General features: G+C 35.4%; 1 protein-coding gene across 1 annotated transcript; it reads left to right on the top strand.

Annotated features, from left to right (window-relative positions):
• The first annotated feature begins 14,325 nt into the window (after positions 1-14,325).
• LOC140816541 (LEAF RUST 10 DISEASE-RESISTANCE LOCUS RECEPTOR-LIKE PROTEIN KINASE-like 2.5) lies at positions 14,326-22,942 on the top strand. The gene is made up of 3 exons (XM_073175875.1): positions 14,326-15,126; positions 21,616-21,648; positions 21,727-22,942. Exons 1-3 carry the CDS (start codon positions 14,457-14,459, stop codon positions 22,863-22,865), a joined length of 1,842 nt encoding a protein of 613 aa, XP_073031976.1. The 5' UTR covers positions 14,326-14,456; the 3' UTR covers positions 22,866-22,942.
• The last annotated feature ends 747 nt before the right edge of the window (positions 22,943-23,689 follow it).

The following is a 23,689-nucleotide window of genomic DNA, read 5'->3' as shown; positions in this document are numbered from 1 at the left end:
GGAATATATGTTTAATTCCGTTCCAGTGTCTCTTTGTTGGATATGAGCTAAATCTTGCCAACAGATTCACGACAAAAGATATATCAGGCCTTGTACAATTTGTAAGGTACATAAGGGCACCGATGACACTTAGATATGGTACTTCTGGACCAAGAATATCTTCATCATCTTCACATGGACGGAATGGATCCTTTTCTATGTTTAATGATCTAACAACCATTGGAGTACTTAAAGGATTTGCTTTATCCATATTAAAACGTTTAAGGATCTTTTCTGTATAATTTGTCTGGTGAACAAACATTCCACATTCTTTTTGTTCAATTTGTAAACCCAGACAATACTTGGTTTTTCCAAGATCCTTCATTTCAAATTCTTCCTTCAAGTATGACACAACTTCTTGAATTTCCTTATTCGTTCCAATGATGTTTAAATCATCAACATATACAGCAATAATTACGCATCCGGATGTTGTTTTCTTAATGAAAACACAAGGGCATATTGAATTATTTACATATCCCTTTTTCATCAAGTGATCACTTAGTCGATTATACCACATTCGACCTGATTGCTTTAACCTATATAATGATCTTTGTAATTTCACAGAATAACATTCCCTAGGTTTTGAACTTTGTGCTTCAGGCATCTTAAGTCCTTCAGGGATTTTCATATATATATTACTATCAAGTGATCCATATAAGTAAGCTGTAACAACATCCATAAGACGCATTTCTAAATTTTCAGATACCGCCAAGCTAATCAAATACCGAAACGTAATTGCATCCATCACAGGAGAATACGTTTCTTCATAATCAATTCTAGGCCTTTGAGAAAAACCTTGTGCAACAAGTCGAGCTTTATATCTTACTATTTCATTTTTCTCATTTCGCTTTCGAATAAAAACCCATTTGTATCCAACAGGTTTTACACCTTCAGGTGTAAGGACTATAGGTCCAAAAACATTACGTTTATTTAGCGAATCCAATTCAACCTGGATGGCATCTTTCCATTTTATCCAATCCTGCCGATTTTTACATTCACCAAAAGATTTTGGTTCATGATCTTCGTTATCATTTATGATGTCGATTGCCACATTATAAGAAAATATATCATCAATTTCATCTATATCTTTTCGGTTCTATATTTTTCCAGTATTAATGTAATTGATAGAGATTTCATGATTCTCGTCAGTTTGTGGTTCTGACAGAACATTTTCATCATCATGTGTTTCTTCAGGAACACCATTCTCTATTTTGTGATCATCATGTGTTTCTTCAGAAACATCATTCTTTATTTTGTGATCATCGTGTTTCTCTATGGATTTTCTTTTTCGAGGATTTTTATCCTTGGAACCGACTGGCCTTCCACGCTTCAGGCGTTTAATGACATCATGAGTATGTTCCATTTGTTTCTTTGGAATTTCAATTCGAGTAGGGGCATTTGCAGCATGTATATATGATTTAGTTACCCCTTTTGTGTCTGCAAATGCATCTGGTATTTGATTTGCTATTCTTTGCAAGTGTACAATTTGTTGTACATCTTTTTCACATTGTTTTGTTCTTGGATCCAGATGTAACAATGATGATACGTACCATGTAATTTCTTTTTCGGTATGTTTTTGTTCTCCCCCTAACATTGGGAAGATTTCCTCATTAAAATGACAATCAGCAAAACGTGCTGTGAACACATCTCCTGTCTGAGGTTCAAGATATCGAATGATTGATGTACTATCATAACCGATATAAATTCCAACCTTTCTTTGAGGTCCCATTTTCTTTCGTTGTGGTGGTGCAATAGGCACATACACCATACATCCAAAAATTCTCAGATGAGAAATGTCTGGTTCTTTACCAAATGCAAGCTGCAATGGGGAGTATTTATGATATGCACTTGGTCTGATGCGAATTAATGAATCAACATGTAAAATTGCATGTCCCCATATAGAAATAGGGAGCTTTGTTTTCATAATCATTGGTCTAGCAATCATTTGCAGACGTTTAATCAATGATTCAGCCAATCCATTCTGTGTATGTACATGAGCAACAGGATGCTCAACAATGATTCCCATAGACATACAATAATCATTGAAAGTCTGGGAAGTAAATTCACCAGCATTATCAAGTCTAATTTTCTTGATTGTATAATCGGGAAACTGATTCCTCAATTTTATTATTTGAGCAAGTAATCTTGCAAATGCAACATTTCGAGTTGACAATAAACATACATGTGACCATCTGCTGGAGGCATCAATCAATACCATAAAGTATCTGAATGGTCCACATGGTGGATGGATTGGTCCACAAATATCACCCTGAATACGTTCAAGAAACATTGGTGATTCAGTTTGGATTTTGACTGGTGATGGTCTTATAATAAGTTTTCCAAGAGAACATGCTTGACATTGAAACTTATTATTCTGAAAGATCTTCTGGTCTTTCAGTGGATGACCATGTGTATTTTCTATAATTCTTCGCATCATTGTTGAACCAGGATGTCCCAATCGATCATGCCAATTGGTTAATATCGAAGAATTATCAACTACCATGTTTGATTCAATGGGACTTATATGTGTATAATGCAATCCAGTAGGGAGCATTGGTAGTTTTTCAATCACATATTTCTTTCCTGATTTATATGTGATAAGACACATATATTTCTCATTCCCTTCATTCATTATTTGAGTATCATACCCATGAGAATATATATCATTAAAACTCAACAAATATCTTTTCGATTGTGGTAAATATAAAACATCATTGATCAAAAATTTTGTACCATTAGGTAACAAAAATTATGCTTTACCACATCCTTTAATCAAGTCTACAGGACCTGATATTGTATTCACCGTTGTTTTTGTTGGTTTTAGTTCCAAGAAATATCTTTTATCTCGGACGATAGTGTGCGTTGTACTACTATCGGGTATGCAAACTTCAGCTTTGCTCATAGCATTTTCCATATTTGAACTTCAAAAAAATATGCAATGAAATAAAATTACTGAAAATACATATGTAAATATAATACATATCATAATTATACAATAAAACATTATTACATGAATACATGAAAAATCAATTATTGTACATTTATATTCTACCATTAAATTATTCATTTTCAGAGAAATAATTGAGAAAATCTGTAGCATCAAAATTGTTCATTTCTATCCCACCAACATGTTGACCATTTCCAGAGAAATCATTCATAAAATCACCAGCATCAAAATGAGTTAAATCACTCAAACGGTCACTGCGTTCAGTGAAGTTGATCTCCTTTTCTTTCCCCTTTAATGATTCTTTATAAAGTTTACAAAGATGCTCAGGGGCTCGACAAACTTTGGACCAATGTCCTGGAGTACCACATCTGTAACAAGAACTTTCATATTTTTTTGAGTGATTCTCATTAATACTTGTATTCTCATGATGCCTTTTCTGTGGATGGTTTGAGACGCTCTTTTGAGATGAATTATAAAAATAACTATCTCTATTATTTTCAAAACCACGGCCTCGACCACGACCACGGCCAATTCCACGTCCACGTCCACGTCCACGACCTCGACCTCGACCTCGACCTCGACCAAAATCTTGTCTATGAATTTGATTTTGGTTCCGAGGTTTAAATTCATTTTTACTTACAGCATTTACTTCGGGAAATGCTGTTGATCCAGTGGGTCGGGACTGATGATTTCTCATTAATAGCTCATTGTTCTTTTCCGCCACAAGAAGACAGGTGATGAGCTCAGAATATCTCGCAAATCCACGTACTCTATATTGTTGCTGTAGAGTAATATTTGATGCATGAAATGTGGAAAATGTGTTTTCAAGCATATCAGATTTTGTGACCTCAAGTCCACAAAATTTTAATTGCGAGATTATTCTATACATCGCCTAATTGTAATCATTGACTTTTTTAAAATCTTGGAATCTCAGTGTATTCCATTCATCCCGGGCGGTCGGAAGTATAACTTCCCTTATATGTTCAAATCTTTCTTTTAATCCCTTCCACAAAGCCATGGGATTTTTTTCAGTCAGATATTCACATTTCAATCCATCGTCGAGATGTCGACGCAAAAATATCACGGCTCTTGCCTTTTCTTGTGACGTGCATATGCCATTTTCTTTAATGGTCTCGCTTAGACCCAATGACTCAAGATGCATTTCTACATCTAGAGTCCATGGCATATAATTCTTTCCCGTGATGTCGTGCGCAATAAATTCGAGCTTTGTTAAATTTGACATGGTGGTACTAAAAAAATTACGATGCATTTTATTAGTTAATAAATATTACAATACAAAGTAACGGATAAACAACAAGTACAAGTATTTGTAAAAATAAAGAAAACGCACGAGGATGATATTCTCCGATAAATACAAGACTCGTGAGTATGATAACCAAAAAAATTAAAAATATCCTTGAGAAAGCCATCTTCTTTTTTCTTCGAAAAATTTGATGATGAATAATTTTTAGAGAAGAAGAGAAAGTTGGAGTGATTGAATGTGTTTGTGAGATCATATTTATAGGGCAAAAACTAGCCGTTTTTTACCATTTATGACCGTTGGTGTTCAAAAAAATAAAGGTATGTATTTGTATAATTTTATGGTAATGATATGGTATATATAATATTAGATATGTTTAAATAATTATGTATATCATATCATAATATTATAATGAGTGTCATAATTTATTTTGTTTAAAAACCTTATAGGCTTTTATACTTGTCGTATTCCTTACCGGGAGTGTGGGATGTCGTCTTAACATCCTCCCAGGATTTATAACAAGTTTATGAAAAATTTATTTTTATTATTTCTCATAATAACATTATATTGTATATTAAATAAATACACAATAAATAAATAACAGTAAAATAAATATAATTACTTTTGTTACATTTTTCTTCTGTTTGGAGCTTGGAAAAGTATGTAGGACTTTTAGAGCTTCGTGCTGATAACGTGTTGTGAAAAAGTAAAAATTTATGGTAAAAAGTAAAAATCTCAAACTCTCAAAATTTATCAAACTACACACTTTATAATATTTTTCTCTCTACTCAATTGTGTTTTTCTTCACAAATGAGAGATCTATGTATAGAGTTTCATTACACATAATCCAAAAATAAAATATATCGTTACCTACATCATCACACACAAATTTCTAACTTTACAACTCTTATTTTCAACATTCAAATATTCAACTATTACTTTTTTAATATTCAAATATATTATTTCAACCCGTTGCATATTATAGATAGCCTCAACAACACAGAAAATAATAATGATACATATGGAGACAATTTAAGGGGTTCGATTTGGTCCACTATTTTAAAGTCGGCAACTCGTGGAGAAAAGTAGTCCATAAATTTTGTGTACGATATCCGTAAAAGAGGATGCCAATAAAGGAGGCTTTGGGTGAAATATTACATATTTGACTATTTTTTTCAAAAAAATATTTAATAGAAAAAGGTACTATATTTTGGATAAAATAATTATAAAAGTAAAAATATCTAGAATCTGTGAATTTTTTTTATGCTTTGGTAAAATGTTTTCACCGAGGCAAGGGGACATAATGACGTGACTCTAAGCAAATATTTGATTATTTCTTTTCTTTTTAAATAAAAAACATTTTCATTAAACTAAATCATAATAGATTATTACATAACAAATAATAAATAACTAAAGGTAACATATAGCGCAAGTCATTTAAATCAGACATAGAACCAATTGCTTCGGCCAAAAATATGAACAACTTAGATCCTTCGTTGATTTACTAACAGAAATAAATGAACATGACTGGATTCTTGGTAACGATTAGTTGCGTCACGTCTAAATTAACCCAACTCTGAGTAAGATCGTTCTCACGAGGAAGTATGAATTTGATTGTGCTACAAATAAACACAATAAAATAATGAGGGATTTTCAAAATTATTTACTATAAAGAAATTAATAATTAAATTATATCAAAAACTAATTATAATGCAATGAAAATAAATTGATTAAGCGAACTAAGAGGAAACTAACCTTGGTTTTAGTCTACTCCGAATTTATTAACTTGATAATACATTCAATAAATATTAATTTATATTAAAACATTTACCAATGAAAATTTAATTCCTATCTTGTCTTATCACTCTAATTCAACTCGACAAAAACTTGGGTGAGACGATCTCACGGGTCGTATTTGTTATACGGATATCTTATTTGGGTCATCCGTAAAAATGTATTACTTTTTATGATAAGAGTATTACTTTTTATTGTGAATACCGATAGGATTGACCCGTCTCACATATTAAGATCCGTGAAACGGTCTCACATGACACCCACTCATTCAACTCTTATCAATTAAACACGAAAAATATTTCATTTAAGACAAAAACTTGTGTGAGACGGTGATGCAAACTTGGTTGATCAAGCACCAAAGAAAGCATGGGAGTCGTTGGAGTTGTCCGAAGGACCTATAACAAGGGGAAGAAGCAAGAAGTTTAAAGATGCACTTCAAGGACTCATGATGAGCTATCAAGGAAGTCCTAAAAGTTAGATGTCTAAATTAGAGGAGGTTGGGAATCATGGGAATAATATTGGAGGTCTTTGGAATGTTATTCAAGTGCAATTGTCGAAGGTCCAGCGCACCCACGCTAAAAAAGAGACCGCACCCGCGGTCCAATTGCCGAAAGTCTAGCGCACCTGCGCTAAAACAGGGCCGCACCCGCGCTAAAACAGGGCGCACCTGCGGACTATGATTAAAATTTTTTTTTTTTTCCCGAAGCCACACCACACCCGCCGTCCAGTATGCAGCGCACCCGCGGTCTTTTGTCAACTTCCGTGTCAAATTTGCTTGTTATCTTAATTAAGCCTTTTTACACTACTTTTTCATACTTTATTGAATATATATTCAGTGTATCAGACCATGAACGGAATAATGATTGATTAATATACAAACACTTGAGATTTCTCTCAAATTTACAAGACAAAAGCTTTGTGTTCAAAATCAAAATCAAACTTATCAAAGATTACATCTTTGTGGCGTTTGTCGATTGATCTTCGCACGGATTGTCAAAACAAGTTTTTTGAAGGTTCGTTTGAAATACAATTGTTTTATCGTTGATATTTGTTGCTAAGTTATAATCGCTTAGAGGTGAATATCACAAAATCGTTACTTGTTTCAAAAGATCGGGACAAAATAATCGTTCCTTGTTTGTTATTGAATTGAGGGTGCGATTTATATATTCGTGCTTGCCTTTCATTCGTACGAGGATTCGTATCATTTGGTATCAAAGCTTTGGCTCATTGAATTCAAGTAAGTTATCGTTGTTGTTATTTTTTCAGATCTGTCTCAAATTTCATTTTGTTCTCAGATCTGTGGTATCTTTTTGTTTCTATTGTCTTATCTACCAAAAAAAAAACAAAAATTTGTTCTGTTTCAAGTTTTGTGTTATCCTTTGTTCTATTTTAAGATCTGCGTTATTTCTATCATATTTTGATATTCCAAAATTCTCGGAAAAAAATTTGTTCTGTGTTATTCTATCGTTTTTGTTTTCATGCAATCCAAGTGAGACAGTTGCAAGTGTTCACAAGTTGAATCTTGTTAGTTTGATAAAAAAAATATAATTATAAATATTGAGCATACCTTTGAGAGAGCTATCAAATTCGAGCGAAAAACATTTGAGTGCGAGTGTTATTTCTTTGGAGTGATTGTGAGAATTTGGGTGAGGAAAATCTTTTATTTCTACTAACATTTTATTGCAGGTACAAAATCTGAAATTAAAATGGAAAGGAAAGTAGGAGAGAGTTCGAACCAGGGGTTGTCTAAGGTTCAAATGGAGGCGTTATTTGGGCATTTTAGTAGAATGATGAGGGCCGAGTTGGATCCTTTATATGAGAGGTTGGATAGGCTTGAAGTTAGCACTAGTGAAAATAAATCTAAGCCTAAAGGTTTGGGTAGAGTTGAAGAAGAAGAGAATGATTATGATTTGGAAGGAGAAGAGGAGAGCCAAAACGAGAATTGGGGTAGTAGCGGAAGAGGTAAAGGATTTGGTAGGGGAAGAAGAGAGCCTTACGTGGTAGGTACGATGATGAGAATAAGGAAGATAATAACATAGGCAGCATTAAGATGAAAATTCCGTCGTTCCATGGTAAGTCGGATCTAGAGGCTTATTTAGAATGGGAAAAGCCAGTTGAATTTGTGTTTGATTGTCACCATTATTCCGAACAAAAGAAGGTTAGGTTGGCCGTGGTTGAATTTGTTGATTATGCACTTATTTGGTGGGATCAATTAGTGACCACTAAGAGAAGATGCAATGAGAGGCCTATAGAAACTTGGGCGGAGATGAAAAGCGTAATGAGGAAGAGGTTTGTACCAAATCACTACTATAGAGAAATGTTTAAGAAGTTACAAACTTTGAGACAAGGTGTGAAGAGTGTTGAGGACTACTATAAAGAATTGGAAGTAGTCATGATTAGAGCAAATATAGATGAGGATAGTGAGACTACTATGGCTCGTTTTCTGTGTGGTTTGAACAGGGAAATTCAAGACCAAGTGGAACTTAGACATTACTTGGATCTAGATGAAATGGTGCAGATGGCGATAAAAGTGGAGCAACAACTCAAGAGGAGAGGAGTTGGTCGTACCACACAATCTGGTAATACATCAATACCTTGGCGTTCCAACGTTGTTAAACGTGAAGAAAGCAAGGTAGTGGTCAAGCCCAAAGTTGACAATAAACAGGAGGTGCCTAAGCAGGGAATGCAAGGTAAACCTGAAACTCCTATTAATCGTTCTAGAGATATTAAATGTTTTAGGTGTCAAGGAATTGGACATATTTCTAGCCAATGTCCCAATAAAAGGGTGATGGTGTTGAATAATTATGGGGAGTATGAATCTCATAGTGAGGGAGATGATGGAGAGGATGAAGATGAGATGTCTGTATTAGAGGATCCTGACGAGGGATATGAGGCAGTTGTGGGAGAAGCGTTAGTGACTAGGCGTATAATGAGTACCCAAGTCAAGGAAGAAGAAACTAACCAAAGGAAAAATTTATTCCATACTAGGTGTTTTGTCAATGGCAAGGTTTGCAATCTTATTATAGATGGAGGAAGTTGTATCAATGTTGCTAGTCTTGAGATGGTTGAAAAATTGATCTTGCCCACTTTAAAACATCCTCAACCATATAGGCTACAGTGGTTGAATGACTGTGCCGAAGTGAAGGTGAACAAACAAGTTTTGGTTGCGTTTTCGATTGGGAAGTATATTGATGAGGTATTGTGTGATGTGGTATCAGTACATGCTTGTCATATTTTGTTAGGAAGACCATGACAATATGATAGGCAAGTGACACATGATGGCTTTAGAAATAGATATTCTTTTGTACTCAAGAAAGAACCCATTGTTTTACTTCCTTTGTCCCCAAAACAAGTGTTGGAGGACCAATTAAAAAAAAAGAAGAGAGATGAGGTCGAAAAAAAGAATGAATTAAAAAATGAGATGACCTTTGAAAACAAAAATGAAATGGCTAAAAGATCCTCCTTAACACAAGTGATATAGCCGGGTCCCTTCCGAGCATTGTTATTTCACTTTTGCAGGAATTTGAAGATGTATTTACGGAGGAGCTACCTCAAGGATTACCAGCATTGAGGGGGATTGAGCACCAAATTAATTTGGTACCCGGAAGTGTATTGCCAAATCGTCCTTCTTACAGAAGAAATCCGGAGGAGGCTAAGAAGCTACAACTACAGGTAAGTGAGTTGTTAGATAGGGGTTTTGTGCGTGAGTCCATGTCTCCTTGTGCTGTACCTGTTTTACTAGTTCCTAAGAAAGATGGCTCATGGCGTATGTGTGTGGATTGTAGGGCAATTAATAACATAACCATCAAGTATAGGCATCCCATACCTAGATTAGATGATATGTTAGATGAGTTGCATGGTGCATGTATTTTTAGTAAAATTGACTTGAAGAGTGGTTATCACCAGATTAGGATGAAGGAAGGTGATGAGTGGAAAACAACATTTAAAACAAAATATGGGTTATATGAGTGGATGGTAATGCCTTTTGGTTTAACAAACGCTCTTAGTACCTTTATGAGGTTGATGAATCATGTCTTGCGTGCTTACATAGGGAAATTTGTTGTGGTTTATTTTGATGATATTCTTGTGTATAGCAAATATTTAGAAGAGCATGTTGAGCATTTAAGACTTGTACTGATAACACTTAGGGATGAACATTTATATGCTAATCTTAAAAAATGTGATTTTTGTACAAGCAAACTTGTTTTTCTTGGTTTTGTGGTAAGTTCACAGGGGATACAAGTGGATGAGGACAAGGTAAGTGCTATTCGAGATTGGCCAACACCTGCTAATGTTAGTCAAGTTCGAAGCTTTCATGGCCTTGCAAGCTTCTATAGAAGGTTTGTAAAAGATTTTAGCACACTTGCGGCACCGATGACGGCGGTGATTAAGAAGAATGTTCCATTCCATTGGAGCGAGGAGCAAGAGAAGTCTTTTAATATTATTAAACAAAAATTAATTAATGCGCCTTTACTTGTTTTGCCTGATTTTTCTAATACTTTTGAAATTGAATATGATGCTTCAGGTGTAGGTATTGGAGGTGTTTTGATGCAAGGAGGACGACCAGTGGCGTACTTTAGTGAGAAACTCAATGGAGCAGCACTGAACTATCCAACGTATGACAAGGAGTTGTACGCGCTTGTGAGGACTTTGGAGATGTGGCAACACTACTTGAGGCCTAAGGAGTTTGTGATCCATACCGATCATGAGTCTCTAAAGTACCTTAAGGGACAACAGATACTGAATAAGCGGCATGCTAAGTGGGTGGCATTCATAGGTACATTTCCCTACATAATCAAATACAAACAAGGTAAGGATAATGTAGTAGATGACGCACTATCACGGAGGTACGTATTAATATCTACCTTGGAGTCGAAAATTTTTGGATTTGAACACATGAAAGAGTTGTATTTGTTGGATGAGGATTTTAAGGAGATATTTGGAACATGTATGCATGGTCCACATGATAAATTTTATTTGCATAATGGGTTTTTATTTAGAGAAGATAGATTGTGCATTCCTAAGTCATCAATTCGTGAATTACTTGTGAGGGAGGCACATGGTGGTGGTTTGATGGGGCACTTTGGTGTGGCTAAAACTTTGAGTTGTTTGCATGAGCATTTTTATTGGCCACATATGAAACGTGATGTTGAGCGTGTTTGTGAAAAGTGCATTACTTGTAGACAAGCTAAGTCTAGAACATAACCACATGGATTGTATACACCACTTCCAGTTCCTAGTGAACCTTGGATTGATATTTCTATGGATTTTGTTTTAGGTTTTCCGAGGACTAAGAAGGGGAGAGATTCAATATTTGTTGTTGTTGATAGATTCTCTAAGATGGCACATTTTATTGCTTGTCATAAAACCGATGATGCATCAAATATTGCGGATTTGTTTTTCAAAGAAGTCGTTAGGTTGCATGGTATGCCTAGGACTATCGTGTCTGATCGTGATGTTAAATTCTTGAGTTACTTTTGGAAAACTTTGTGGGCTAAACTTGGCACGAAACTGATGTTTTCTACTACATGTCATCCTCAAACAGATGGACAAACTGAAGTTGTTAACCGAACTTTAGAAACACTTTTGCGTGCTATTATTAAGAAGAACTTAAAGAATTGGGAGGATTGTTTACCATTTGTTGAGTTTGCTTATAATCGTTGCGTGCATTATACTACAAATTATTCGCCATTTGAAATTGTATATGGTTTTAATCCTTTGACTCTGTTGGATTTGATTTCTTTACCTGTGAGTGAAAGGTTGAATATGGATGGCAAGAAAAAAGCTGAATTTGTTAGGAACTTGCATGAGAAGGTCAAGAATAACATCGAGAAGAAGAATTTATAATACACGAAGCAAGCAACCAAGGGAAGGAAAAAGATGGTTTTTGAAAAGGGAGATTGGGTGTGGTTGAACTTAAGGAAGGAAAGATTTTCAGAGAAGCGACGTTCAAAGCTTTTACCTAGGGGTGATGGACCATTTCAAGTAATTGAAAGGATCAACGACAATGCATATAAACTTGATCTGTCAGGTGAGTACAATGTCAGTTCTACTTTTAATGTTAGTGATCTTTCGTTGTTTGATGTAGGAGATGATCAAGATTTGAGGACAAATCCTTTTCAAGAAGGGGAGAATGATGCAAACTTGGTTGATCAAGCACCAAAGAAAGCATGAGAGTCGTTGGAGTTGTCCGAAGGACCTATAACAAGGGGAAGAAGCAAGAAGTTTAAATATGCACTTCAAGGACTCATGATGAGCTATCAAGGAAGTCCTACAAGTTGGATGTCTAAATTAGAGGAGGTTGGGAATCATGAGAATAATATTGGAGGTCTTTGAAATGTTATTCAAGTGCAATTGCCGAAGGTCCAGCGCACCCGCACTAAAACAGAGACCGCACCCGCGGTCCAATTGCCGAAGGTCTAGCGCACCCGCGCTAAAACAGGGCCACACCCGCGGTCTATGATTAAATTTTTTTTTATTTTATTTTTTTCCGAAGCCACACCGCACCCGCGGTCCAGTCTGCAGTGCACCCGCGGTCTTTTGTTTCCGTGTCAAATTTGCTTGTTATCTTAATTAAGCCTTTTTACACTACTTTTTCATACTTTATTGAATATATATTCAGTGTATCAGACCATGAACGGAATAATGATTGATTAATATACAAACACTTGAGATTTCTCTCAAATTTACAAGGCAAAAGCTTTGTGTTCAAAATCAAAATCAAACTTATCAAAGATTACATCTTTGTGGCGTTTGTCGATTGTTCTTCGCACGGATTGTCAAAACAAGTTTTTTGAAGGTTCGTTTGAAATACAATTGTTTTATCGTTGATATTTGTTGCTAAGTTATAATCGCTTAGAGGTGAATATCACAAAATCGTTACTTGTTTCAAAAGATCGGGACAAAATAATCGTTCCTTGTTTGTTATTGGATTGAGGGTGCGATTTATATATTCGTGCTTGCCTTTCATTCGTACGAGGATTCGTATCAGACGGTCTCACGGGTCATATTTGTGAGACGGATCTTTTATTTGGGTCATCCATGAAAAAGTATTACTTTTTATGCTAGGAGTAATACTTTTTATTGTGAATATGTGTAGGGTTGACCCGTCTCACATATTAAGATCCGTGAGACGGTCTCACATGAGACCCACTCATCATTTAATATATTCTTATACAATATTACCCTAATTCAACTCTTATCAATATCACCCTAAAATATTTACGAATTCATATTTTTTTACAAACTCTTTAAGATTCCATAATTTAATTTCTAATTGCCCATTTAGAAGTTTATAATTGTAATTTTTATCAAACTTTTACTCGAATTCATATTTCTAACAAAGCTAGAAATTGGATCAGATCGATTTTACTTAAAGACTCGATCTAATCAACTGAATTAAACCAATTTACACTGCTATATCTAATTTATTGGAAAAAATCAATCTAACCGCAACGCATACTGTAATAGGATGGACATCAGACATAAAACTAGCAACACATAATTAGATGAATTTATTTTCAGAATCTCTAATTTTTCATTCCCAGGGTAATATTTTATTTTTGCTTCAAATAAATTATAGTGTTCTACTATATTTTTGGATTATTCATGATTTCCTTATGATAATTAAATGTTGATTTTTGGAACAAGTTTGTTTAATTTATTATTGGTTAAAAAATATCTCAAATTTCAACCGAAACATATATCACAGTTTGGTGTGAATTTAGTGAAAACCCGCCAAAACTACACCGTGATCACTCATACTAAAATAGTTTATTGAAGTGTGTTTATAACATAAACAGTATTAATAAACAAATTAATTATTGATCGATGCAATGTTACTTGATTCTTTTTAAATTTGTAGGCATACTATTTGGGTTGTCAAAAGGACAAAATGTTATAAATATGTGGGACACTAAAATAAACATATATTGAAAAAGAAAAAGGACACAAATTGTCATAAGGGTCGGTTTCAAATTTGTGTGGATTGAGAAGATGATTCGTATCTTAAAAAAAAGATGGAATGGTCATATTTTATGAATTTAGATTTTTTTTTTCAAAAATATTACACTGATTAATTATTATTCCATCATTTTCCATGCATATGCATATTCATTACCAAATTTTCTTATTTAAATCGAACCGAATAAAAATAGATTATTAATATATATTCTCGCCTAATTTAAGTGCACACATATATTGACCAAGTATATATGACCTGACATATAAGTAAACCAAAAAATTCTTATAATACATTATATCTAAAAAATTATTTATTTCAATAAATAAAGATATATTTCAATAACAAGAATCAATCCATTCCACCATACTCCAGCTACAAACTGCACATGCCCATACCAAATCAAAATATGAACTTCACAAAATTAAAATACGGATAGATTCTTGATATCCAATATGATCCAGGGCCTCCTCCAACTTAGCGTGTTGTCTCTCATCCTCGCATCGTCTGTGCCTTCTGCTTATCAGCAGCAGCCATGTTCGCCCACATCTTGCGGAAACGGCCCAAACATCAGCTTTCCATTTTACATTCCAGCACTGCAAGCATCCAACTGTGGTCTCCCTGGATTCGAGCTAAACTGTACTGATCTTGGCTTCCTAAATCTCCAACTACCCGATAATCACCGGTACGTGATCCAAAATATCTCCTACGCAGACCAGATTCTCCGCGTGTACGACGCAGCTCTTTTAACTTTCGATCCCAACACCACCTGTCTTCCAGAAATCACAAACACTTCGCTTCCCACTTCCCGTTTCAGCTTCTTTAACGCCTCTAGCCTCCATTTGTTTCCGCTTTGCCGGAGAAATACGTCCACGGGTTTATGGCCGTACAGAGTTATTTGCGCTGCTCAAGATGATGATCAGATCTGGAATTTGGCGATAGATGACTCTGTGGGCCCTTTTTACGTGAGAAGGGCTATAGAAAGTTGTGAAACACATATTGTGGCGCCGGTGGATTTCGGCGTTGAAAATGTTTATCAGGTGTTAAGAAGGGGGTTCCAGCTGAAATGGACGACGGAAGACGTTAATCCGGAGCCGCCACCCGTTGCTGGTAAAAACATAAAAGGTGCGATCTGGACAACTCCCACTCATTCTCTAGGCCTTCATACAGTAATTATTTCTTCATTTTGATTCAAAATTGGTTTCGTTTGTATTAGAAAACATAAAGCGATTGAAAAAAAGAATTTCCATTGAAGTAAGCTCAAGTCTTACTTCACACGAGTACAAGGAATGAAAAGGAAAAATGTTCAATCAATTATACAGTAACCGTTTGCAACTATTTATATGTGCCCAAGTGTGAGTGTGTGTTAACAAGACTGAGAAGCGTGTTTCCTACTAACGCTTTTAATACGCCCCCTCAAGATGGAGTGTGAATGTTGTGAACACTCATCTTGGTAAGCAGCATGCGAAATCGAGACGGCAACAGGGACTTAGTGAATAAGTCCGCAAGTTGAAACTGAGAAGAGACATGTAGCACTTTGATAAGCCCACGCTGCACCTTTTCTCGTACAATATGACAGTCAATCTCGATATGTTTCGTACGCTCATGTAACACTGGATTGGAGGCAATGTGAATGGCCGATTGGCTATCACAAAACAGGAGCGCAGGATCACGATATGAGATACACAAGTCCTTAAGTAATGCAAGCATCCAAATGACTTCACAAGTAGCGGCAGCCATGGACCTGTATTCTGCTTCAGCAGAAGATTTGGAAATAGTGTGTTGTTTCTTAGATTTCCATGAAACCAAGGATTCTCCGATAAGAACACAGTAGCCAAAAATAGAGCGACGTGTATTTGGGCATGTTGCCCAATCAGAATCCGAGAAGAAAATGAGCTTTAAGGATGAAGAAGAAGCATAGAACAGGCCCTGTCCAACTGTGCCTTTCACATATTTGAGAACGGAGTACACAACTTGTAGGTGTGGTTCCCTTGGACATGCAACAAATTGACTTAATCGATTCACTGAATAGGCCAAATCAGGTCTAGTGATAGTGAGGTATAACAACTTGCCCACTAATCTTCGATACAACGACAGGTCGGGCAGAGTAGCTCACCATCTTCAATACTTAATTTTAAGTTAACATCCAATGGAGTGGAACGCGGTTTGCAACCCAATAAACCTCTTTATGTAAGAAGTTGTAAGGCATAATGACGTTGACATATAGATATTCCCCTTGAAGATCTTGCAACTTCAATACCAAGAAAGTACTTCAAGTTCCCAAGATCTTTCAACTTGAAACAACTGTCCAAAAAGATTTTCAAGTCAGTGGCTTCCTTTTTATCATTGGTGACCAGTACAATATCATCGACGTATACCAACAATGCCAAGAACGTATGACCTCGAGTTCGTACAAGCAAAGAAGTGTCAGCATGAGATTGAACAAAACCAATCCGAATCAATGTGGAGGAAAATTTGGCAAACCATTGCCTCGAAGCTTGTTTGAGACCATAGATAGATTGGTGTAGTTTGCACACTGCATTGGGAGGAAAAGGCGCCCCCTTACGTTGATAACCCGGAGGCAAAGACATGTAAACTTCTTCAGAGAGATCGCCATGCAAAAAAGCATTATTGACATCAAGTTGAGTCAAAAACCAACCATGAATTGAAGCTAAAGCCAACAAAACTCTAACTGTGACAAGCTTTGCAACGGGGGAAAAGGTTTCAAGGTAATCAATCCCCTCTTGTTGCGTGTAGCCTTTAGCAACAAGGCGAGCTTTGTATCGTTCTAGGCTACCATTAGCATGAAATTTAGCTTTATAGACCCATATACACCCAACGACGGTCTTCCCAATCGGTAAGGAAACAATAGACCAAGTCCCATTACGTTCTAATGCCTCAAGTTCAGTGGCCATGGCTTGGCACCATTCTGGCTTAACAACAGCTTGAGAGAAAGATTGCGGTTCAATGATGGAGGAAACATTGTGTACAAAAACAGAATATTGCTTGGATAAACGAGTACCACCAGGAACAAGATTCAGAGGATGAGCAGTGGATGAGGTGGGAGAAGATTGAGTAGAATAACAGTGATAATCACGTAAGTGAAGTGGTCTATTACAGACTCTACGTGACCGAGATGCAGGGTCAGAATCTGTAGTTGTTTCTCGCGTAACAGATTTCTGTGTAGGAAGAACACCATCAGAAAAAAAATCTTGATGTGTAGGGGAAGGTGACTGGTCCATAAAAAGGGAAAATGGCTTCATGAAACACCACATCCCGACTGATGTACACTTCGGTTGTAAGAAGATTGAGGAGTTTGTAGGCTTTATAACCACTTGGATATCCAAGGAAGACAGATTTAATGGCATGAAGGGACACATGCAACCAAACACTCTCAAATGACCATAGAGAGGTTTCTTATGATAAAGAAGTTCAAAAGGGGTTTGATTTGAAAGTAGGAAGAGGATGTACGGTTGATAAGATAAACAGAGGTGATAACACAATCACTCCAGTATGACAAGGGAATATTGGACTGAAACATCAAGGATCTTGCCACATTCAAGATGTTTTGATGTTTTCTTTCCACAACAGAGTTTTGTTGTGGCCTTTCAACACAAGAATGGTAAGAGATAATTCCCTCGGACTTGTAAAAATCAGAAAAATTGAGTTCGGGAGCATTGTCCGATCAAACCGATTTAATTTTCTGTCCAAATTGGGTATGAATCATTTTACAGAAGTTTGGAAATATATGCAAAACATCGGATTTAGATTTCAGCAAGTATATCCATGTAAAACGAGTATAATCATCAACTATAGGCAAAAAATATTTGTATCCCTCAATGCTCAAAGGAGTAAAAGGACCCCAAATATCAATGTGAAGTAGATGAAAAGGGCTATTACATAGTGTGTTGTGCAAGATAAAAGGTAATCTCTTTTGTTTGGACAAGGGACATATCGAGCAATGCATCATATCTTCATGTTTTAAAGAATTAACACCAAAATTATTCTCTAAAACTGACAGCTTAGGAAGAGAAGGGTGGCCCATTCTATAATGCCACAGCTCTAGTTTTGAAAAAGAAACATTACAGACTGTTGGAGAAGGGTTGGAGTGATGCAGAATGTACAGATTTCCCATCCTGCTACCCATCCCAATCATCTTGTTCGTGGTAAGTGCCTGGATAAAACAGGAATCAGAAAGAAAGTGAACCGAGCAAGGAATTTGACTAGTTAACGAGCTGATAGAGAGCAAGTTAAAGCTAAATTGAGGGACAAACAACACATTATCCAGACACAAATCAGGAGACAATTGTACTGAACCAATGTGTGTGGCATACACCACTGAATTATTTGGCAAAGTAACATTTGAAGAAAATGACTTGCTCGAAGAGAAGAAACTCAATGAACAACAAATACGATGAGTGGCTCCTGTGTCTAATACCCAACTTGCACTAAAGGAGGGATGAAGACCAAAGGCCAAAGAATATTTACCACTGAAACAAGAGGCGGAAGGCTCAAGTTGTTGTGTGTCCAGTGTGCTAGGATGACCAAGTTGAAGCTGAGAACTCAAGAAGGCAATAAGCTGTCTGCACTGATCAGAATTCAGAGAATTTCCCATTGAACTCACTGAGGAAGCAGGTGAAGTATGTGTTTGGTTGACATGTATCTGCCGACCGCTGCCCAATTGCTGTTGCTTATATTTTGGATGACCAACCGGAAAGCCGTGAATTTTGTAACATTTGTCAATAGTGTGGCCTTTAATATGACAATGAGTACAAGTTGGCTTATCACCAGAATTGTCTTTAGCATACTGATTTCCTTTCTGATTATTGTCTTTAGCATACTGATTGCCTTTAGTCATAGCTACCACAGAAGGTTGTTGAGTGAAAGGATATTGATCAGGAGAAGAACTTGCAATGTCTTTGTGTATAGATCGTTGCCTCTCTTCCTGAACAACTAGCGCAAAGACCTTAGATATCACAGGGATTGGTTCCATCATTAGAATTTGAGCACGGATCTGTGCATAGGATTCATTCAGCCCCATTAAAAACTGAATTACACACTCTTTATTTTGGTAATTGACCCAATCCTTCATTGATCCACAATTGCAGACAGATACAGGGTGAAAATCCTTCAACTCATCCCAGAGAGTTCGTAATTTGGTGTAATAGGCATTGATATCCATGGAGCCTTGCTGTAACCCAGTCAAAAACTTCTTGATTTGAAAAATTCTCGGAGCATTGCTCTGATGAAACCGATCTCTTAAGTCGATCCAAATCTCAGATGCCGTAGGTATATACAATAGACTATCCGATATTTCGCGACTAACAGAGTTTAAAATCCACGAAATAACCATGCTATTGCAACGATTCCAAGCTCCATACATCAAATCATCCAACTTAGGTCGTAAACAGGTGCCATCAACCAAAACGAGCTTATTTTTGGCTGTTAACGCCATTGATATTGCTCGACTCCAAGTATTGTAATTATTACCTGTGAGTGGATGCGAGACTAACACCAATCCAGGATGATCTCCGTTCTGGAGAAAGAATGGACTGCTCGAGTCTTCAGAAACCATTTGGCCGTTGGAATTGTTCAAAGCTTGAGAAGATTTTGAAGCTTGATTTCCCTTGGCCATGGAGAACTACAGCTGCAGCTTAATGATTTTTAAGCTCTGATACCATATTAGAAAACATAAAGCGATTGAACAAAAGAATTCCCATTGAAGTAAGCTCAAGTCTTCAGACGAGTACAAGGAATGTAAAGGAAAAATGTTCAATCAATTATACAGTAAACGTTTGCAACTATTTATATGTGCCCAAGTGTGAGTGTGTGTTAACAAGACTGAGAAGCGTGTTTCCTACTAACGCTTTTAATAGTTTGATAATAAGAAATTCAAGGTAGCTTCATTTATTTCGCATACACAGTTTATGATTATATTTTAAGAAATAAAATAACAGAAAGATAAAAAACACTATATTATTGTGTTTGCTTTTTAAAATATTCTGAAAAAATTAGTTTTGGAAGATAAAAGTATACATTTAGATCCATGAGTCTGATGAGATGTGTATATATCTGTTGGTGTTGTCTCATATCTATTAGAGATTAGTCTAACATTTTCCCAACCGTCGTCCTATCATTAGTGGAGACAGTATTACTAGTTAAAATCTGGCGTCATTCTATTATAACTTACCTAACCAATCAGATGAAACAACGCAACGTCGGCAGCTTGACGCACGAAAACTTTCCAAAAAATCACCAATCCTAGTACTTCTCTTATTCATACAAGCTTAGCCCAACAAAAAACTACAATTTTAGTCATATAATTAACTTAGTCTCTTTTTTGTTTTAATACGATGACTTGTCAAAATTTTATTTTTATCCAGAAACTTTGTTTTTCTTTTTTTGGGTTTGCTTTGATTTTTTTTTTTTTGGTTTTTTCATTTTTATGCTTAAAATCACTAAATTCACCGAATACTGCTTATTTGAAATCGGTGTTCTCCTACGTGCTTCATTAAATAAGTATTAATCCTATATTACAAACATTAAAATTTACGTAAACAATAATAATTAATGAAAAAGACAAAATTTTTTCCACTTGTTTTGAAGTATATTTTGAAGGTAGTTTGATTTATTTACACCCTTTCATTTTCTCAAATTAATTTTATTGTGTGCAGTATAAGTTTTATTCTCGTAACACGTATCACGTGGAGAGTATCGATGTCAAATAAACCATATTTGATAGATTTAATGATTTCAAACAAAAAATTGACTAGAACAAAAAAAATTCAAGTTACTAATTAAATAAAGAACATATTTATAGGATTAAAATATAAAACAAACCGACATACAAAACTAAATTGTAATTTGTCCTCATTATGATAGATATATAAGACCATTTTATTGTGCATATGAAGCAATATAAGATTACATAAACGATGATTGGCAAGTAAATTTTTTTTCTAAAATCATACTATATATAATGTATTTGATTGAAATATAATATCAATAGAATAATTCTTTCGTAGAAGCTAATGAAACATTTAAGTTAAATATAAAAATTATATTAAAAAATTGTAGTAGTTGAGTATGTCATCGAGTAAAAGAATAAAAACAAGAAGATACATTTCAGGGGAAATTACTTTTGGTCCGTTATTTTGTCAAATTTTATGTTTTGATTCATTAAGTTTTTAAAGTTTGATTTTGATACATGAACTTTTACTTTTCCACTATTGTGGTACAAATAATGACGTGACACTTGAGATGCCATCAATTTTTTTTTTATGCTACATCAGTATTTTTTGATGTCATGTTAGAATTTTCTGGTCTCACATCAGTAATTGAACCAAAGTATCTGAAAAGTAAAAGTTAATGTAACATTACCAAAATTTGAAATTTAATGAATCAAATCTCAAAATTGAAAAAGTTAATGAAACATAAAACTATTTCCCCTATCTTTTATATGGATACATGTTCGTTAAATTCTCAAATAATGATATCAAACATGCATGAAATATTTCACAAAATGTAGCATCCTTTTTCCCATGTTTTTCTCTTTCTCTATGCCTAAACAGCTGACATCCTGAAGTAAATTTTTTGTGTCGATTTCGGTTGCAGGAAAAGGCCCCAGATTGTGGATATTAGTCACTGGTAAATCATTTAAATCATAGAATTTCATGTTTATATGTATTATACACTTCAATAATTCATCTTGTGTACTACATGCAGGAGTGACCCTGGGTGCGCTGGTAGTCGCAGTTTCTTCCGTTCTCTTAATTATGTCAAGGAGAAATTTGCTAAAGTTACTCTCCCCTCAAGAAGCGGATGCAGCTGACCAAGCTGCTGTTGAACTATTCTTGAAGAATCATGGAAATCTTGCACCCAAAAGGTACAAATACTCACAACTCAAGAAAATGACCAATTCATTTGCTGAGAATTTGGGTAAAGGAGGGTTCGGTAGCGTTTACAAAGGAAAACTAGAAGATGGGCGTCTCGTGGCGGTTAAAATCTTGAGTGGATCAAAAGGAAATGGAGAAGATTTCATTAATGAGGTGTCAAGTATTAGTAGAACTTCCCATGTTAATGTTGTCGCCCTCCTGGGATTTTGCTTCGAGGGTTCGAAAAGAGCTTTGATTTATGAATTCATGCCAAATGGCTCTCTCGAAAAGTTCATACCCAATTCTTCTTCTTCTTCGGCCCCGGAAGGTTCGTTAGGATTGGATAAACTGTTTGAGATCGCCGTGGGGATTGGTCGGGGGCTAGAATATTTGCATCAAGGCTGCAACACAAGAATTTTGCATTTTGATATAAAGCCTCATAATATCCTTCTTGATAAGGATTTGAAGCCAAAGATTTCGGATTTCGGGTTATCTAAGTTGTGCCCTAATAGATCAAGCATTGTGTCGATGCAAGGGGCAAGAGGGACTGCTGGATACATTGCCCCTGAAGTATTTTGTAGGAACTTTGGAGACGTCTCTCACAAATCCGATGTTTATAGCTATGGCATGATGGTTTTGGAAATGGTGGTCGGGAGGCAAAACAACATTAATCCTGAAGGTGGACGCTCGAGTGAAGTGAATTTTTCGGATTGGATATACAGACATCTTGAACAAAATACAGTTGAAAAGGATGCCTTTAATAAAAATGTTTTGCAAGAAGGTAAATGGGACTTAGTAAAGAGAAAGCTTATAATTATAGGATTGTGGTGCATTCAGACTGATCCCAAAAACAGGCCATCGATCAGCAAAGTGATCGAGATGTTGGAGGGAAAACTTGAATCTTTGCCACTTCCACCGAGACCATACTTGTCTTCCTCTCCGATATCACCGTCGATGTTTTCGAATTTTGAATTTAAATCCCTATCTTGATTCTCTTTTGTGCTTGACAAGGAATTATATTGATTATTGCAACTGGTTTTATTTCTTAAGAGGATATTTATATTGAACATGTCATGTTATAAAAGAATTATTGGGTTAGGGATACTATACATGTATTTATATTTTAATAATGATTATGAAGTATATATCACCGAATTTTAAAAAATATATGACAACATAAAATATGATTCTGATAAGTGATGAATATTTAGGTACATGAGTTCGATTCAGAGCTCGAATATTTTTAGATTTTTTCTCAAGTTCGGCTCGAAATCTTCGAAATTATTCGTGAGTTATTCGGATAGTAATGTTCGAGAATGAAAGTTCGAAAGTTCGGAAAGTCCGAAAGCTGAAAATGTATATATATCTAATAAATATTAATGATCGCGAACTATCGAACAAAATAATTTATGTTCGAGTTCACTTCAAAAAAAAGTTTGAATATATATATGAGTTCGATAAATTCAAATATGAATAAAATATTTCGATAAAGTGATATAATTAATTAATATAATTTGGAAATGAATCAATCGTGTAGATATGGTCGGTTGAAGTAGTAATTTTCTCTCATGTATATTCAAAGTTTGAACGATCCGTAGTCTACAGAAGACCTTTCAACGATCTACTGTGACGACTATTTGTGGTCGTGTTAGCTCTTGTCTTTTGGGGGGCTCATTTTAACACGTCTATGCATATCTATTCTATTTTTTAAAAAAAAAAACAGAAACAATAAGTAAAATCTCTATTTTGTCATTTCTTTACATTTTAATAATTTCCAAAAATATTTTGGAAAATAGAAATATATGGATTATATT

This window comes from Primulina eburnea, chromosome 16 (genome assembly GCF_022965805.1).
Source record: "Primulina eburnea isolate SZY01 chromosome 16, ASM2296580v1, whole genome shotgun sequence".
NCBI lineage: Eukaryota > Viridiplantae > Streptophyta > Magnoliopsida > Lamiales > Gesneriaceae > Primulina > Primulina eburnea.
This window is presented reverse-complemented; position numbering and strand designations above follow the sequence as displayed.

What these genes read in the sequence shown, in the direction of transcription:
- LOC140816541 (XM_073175875.1), top strand. Translation starts at nt 14,457, where the DNA reads ATGATCCAGGGCCTCCTCCAACTTAGCGTGTTGTCTCTCATCCTCGCA. An exon ending in TGCTGGTAAAAACATAAAAG is followed by an intron (nt 15,127 to 21,615) that starts GTGCGATCTGGA and finishes TTTCGGTTGCAG; the next exon opens with GAAAAGGCCCCAGATTGTGG. An exon ending in ATTGTGGATATTAGTCACTG is followed by an intron (nt 21,649 to 21,726) that starts GTAAATCATTTA and finishes TACTACATGCAG; the next exon opens with GAGTGACCCTGGGTGCGCTG.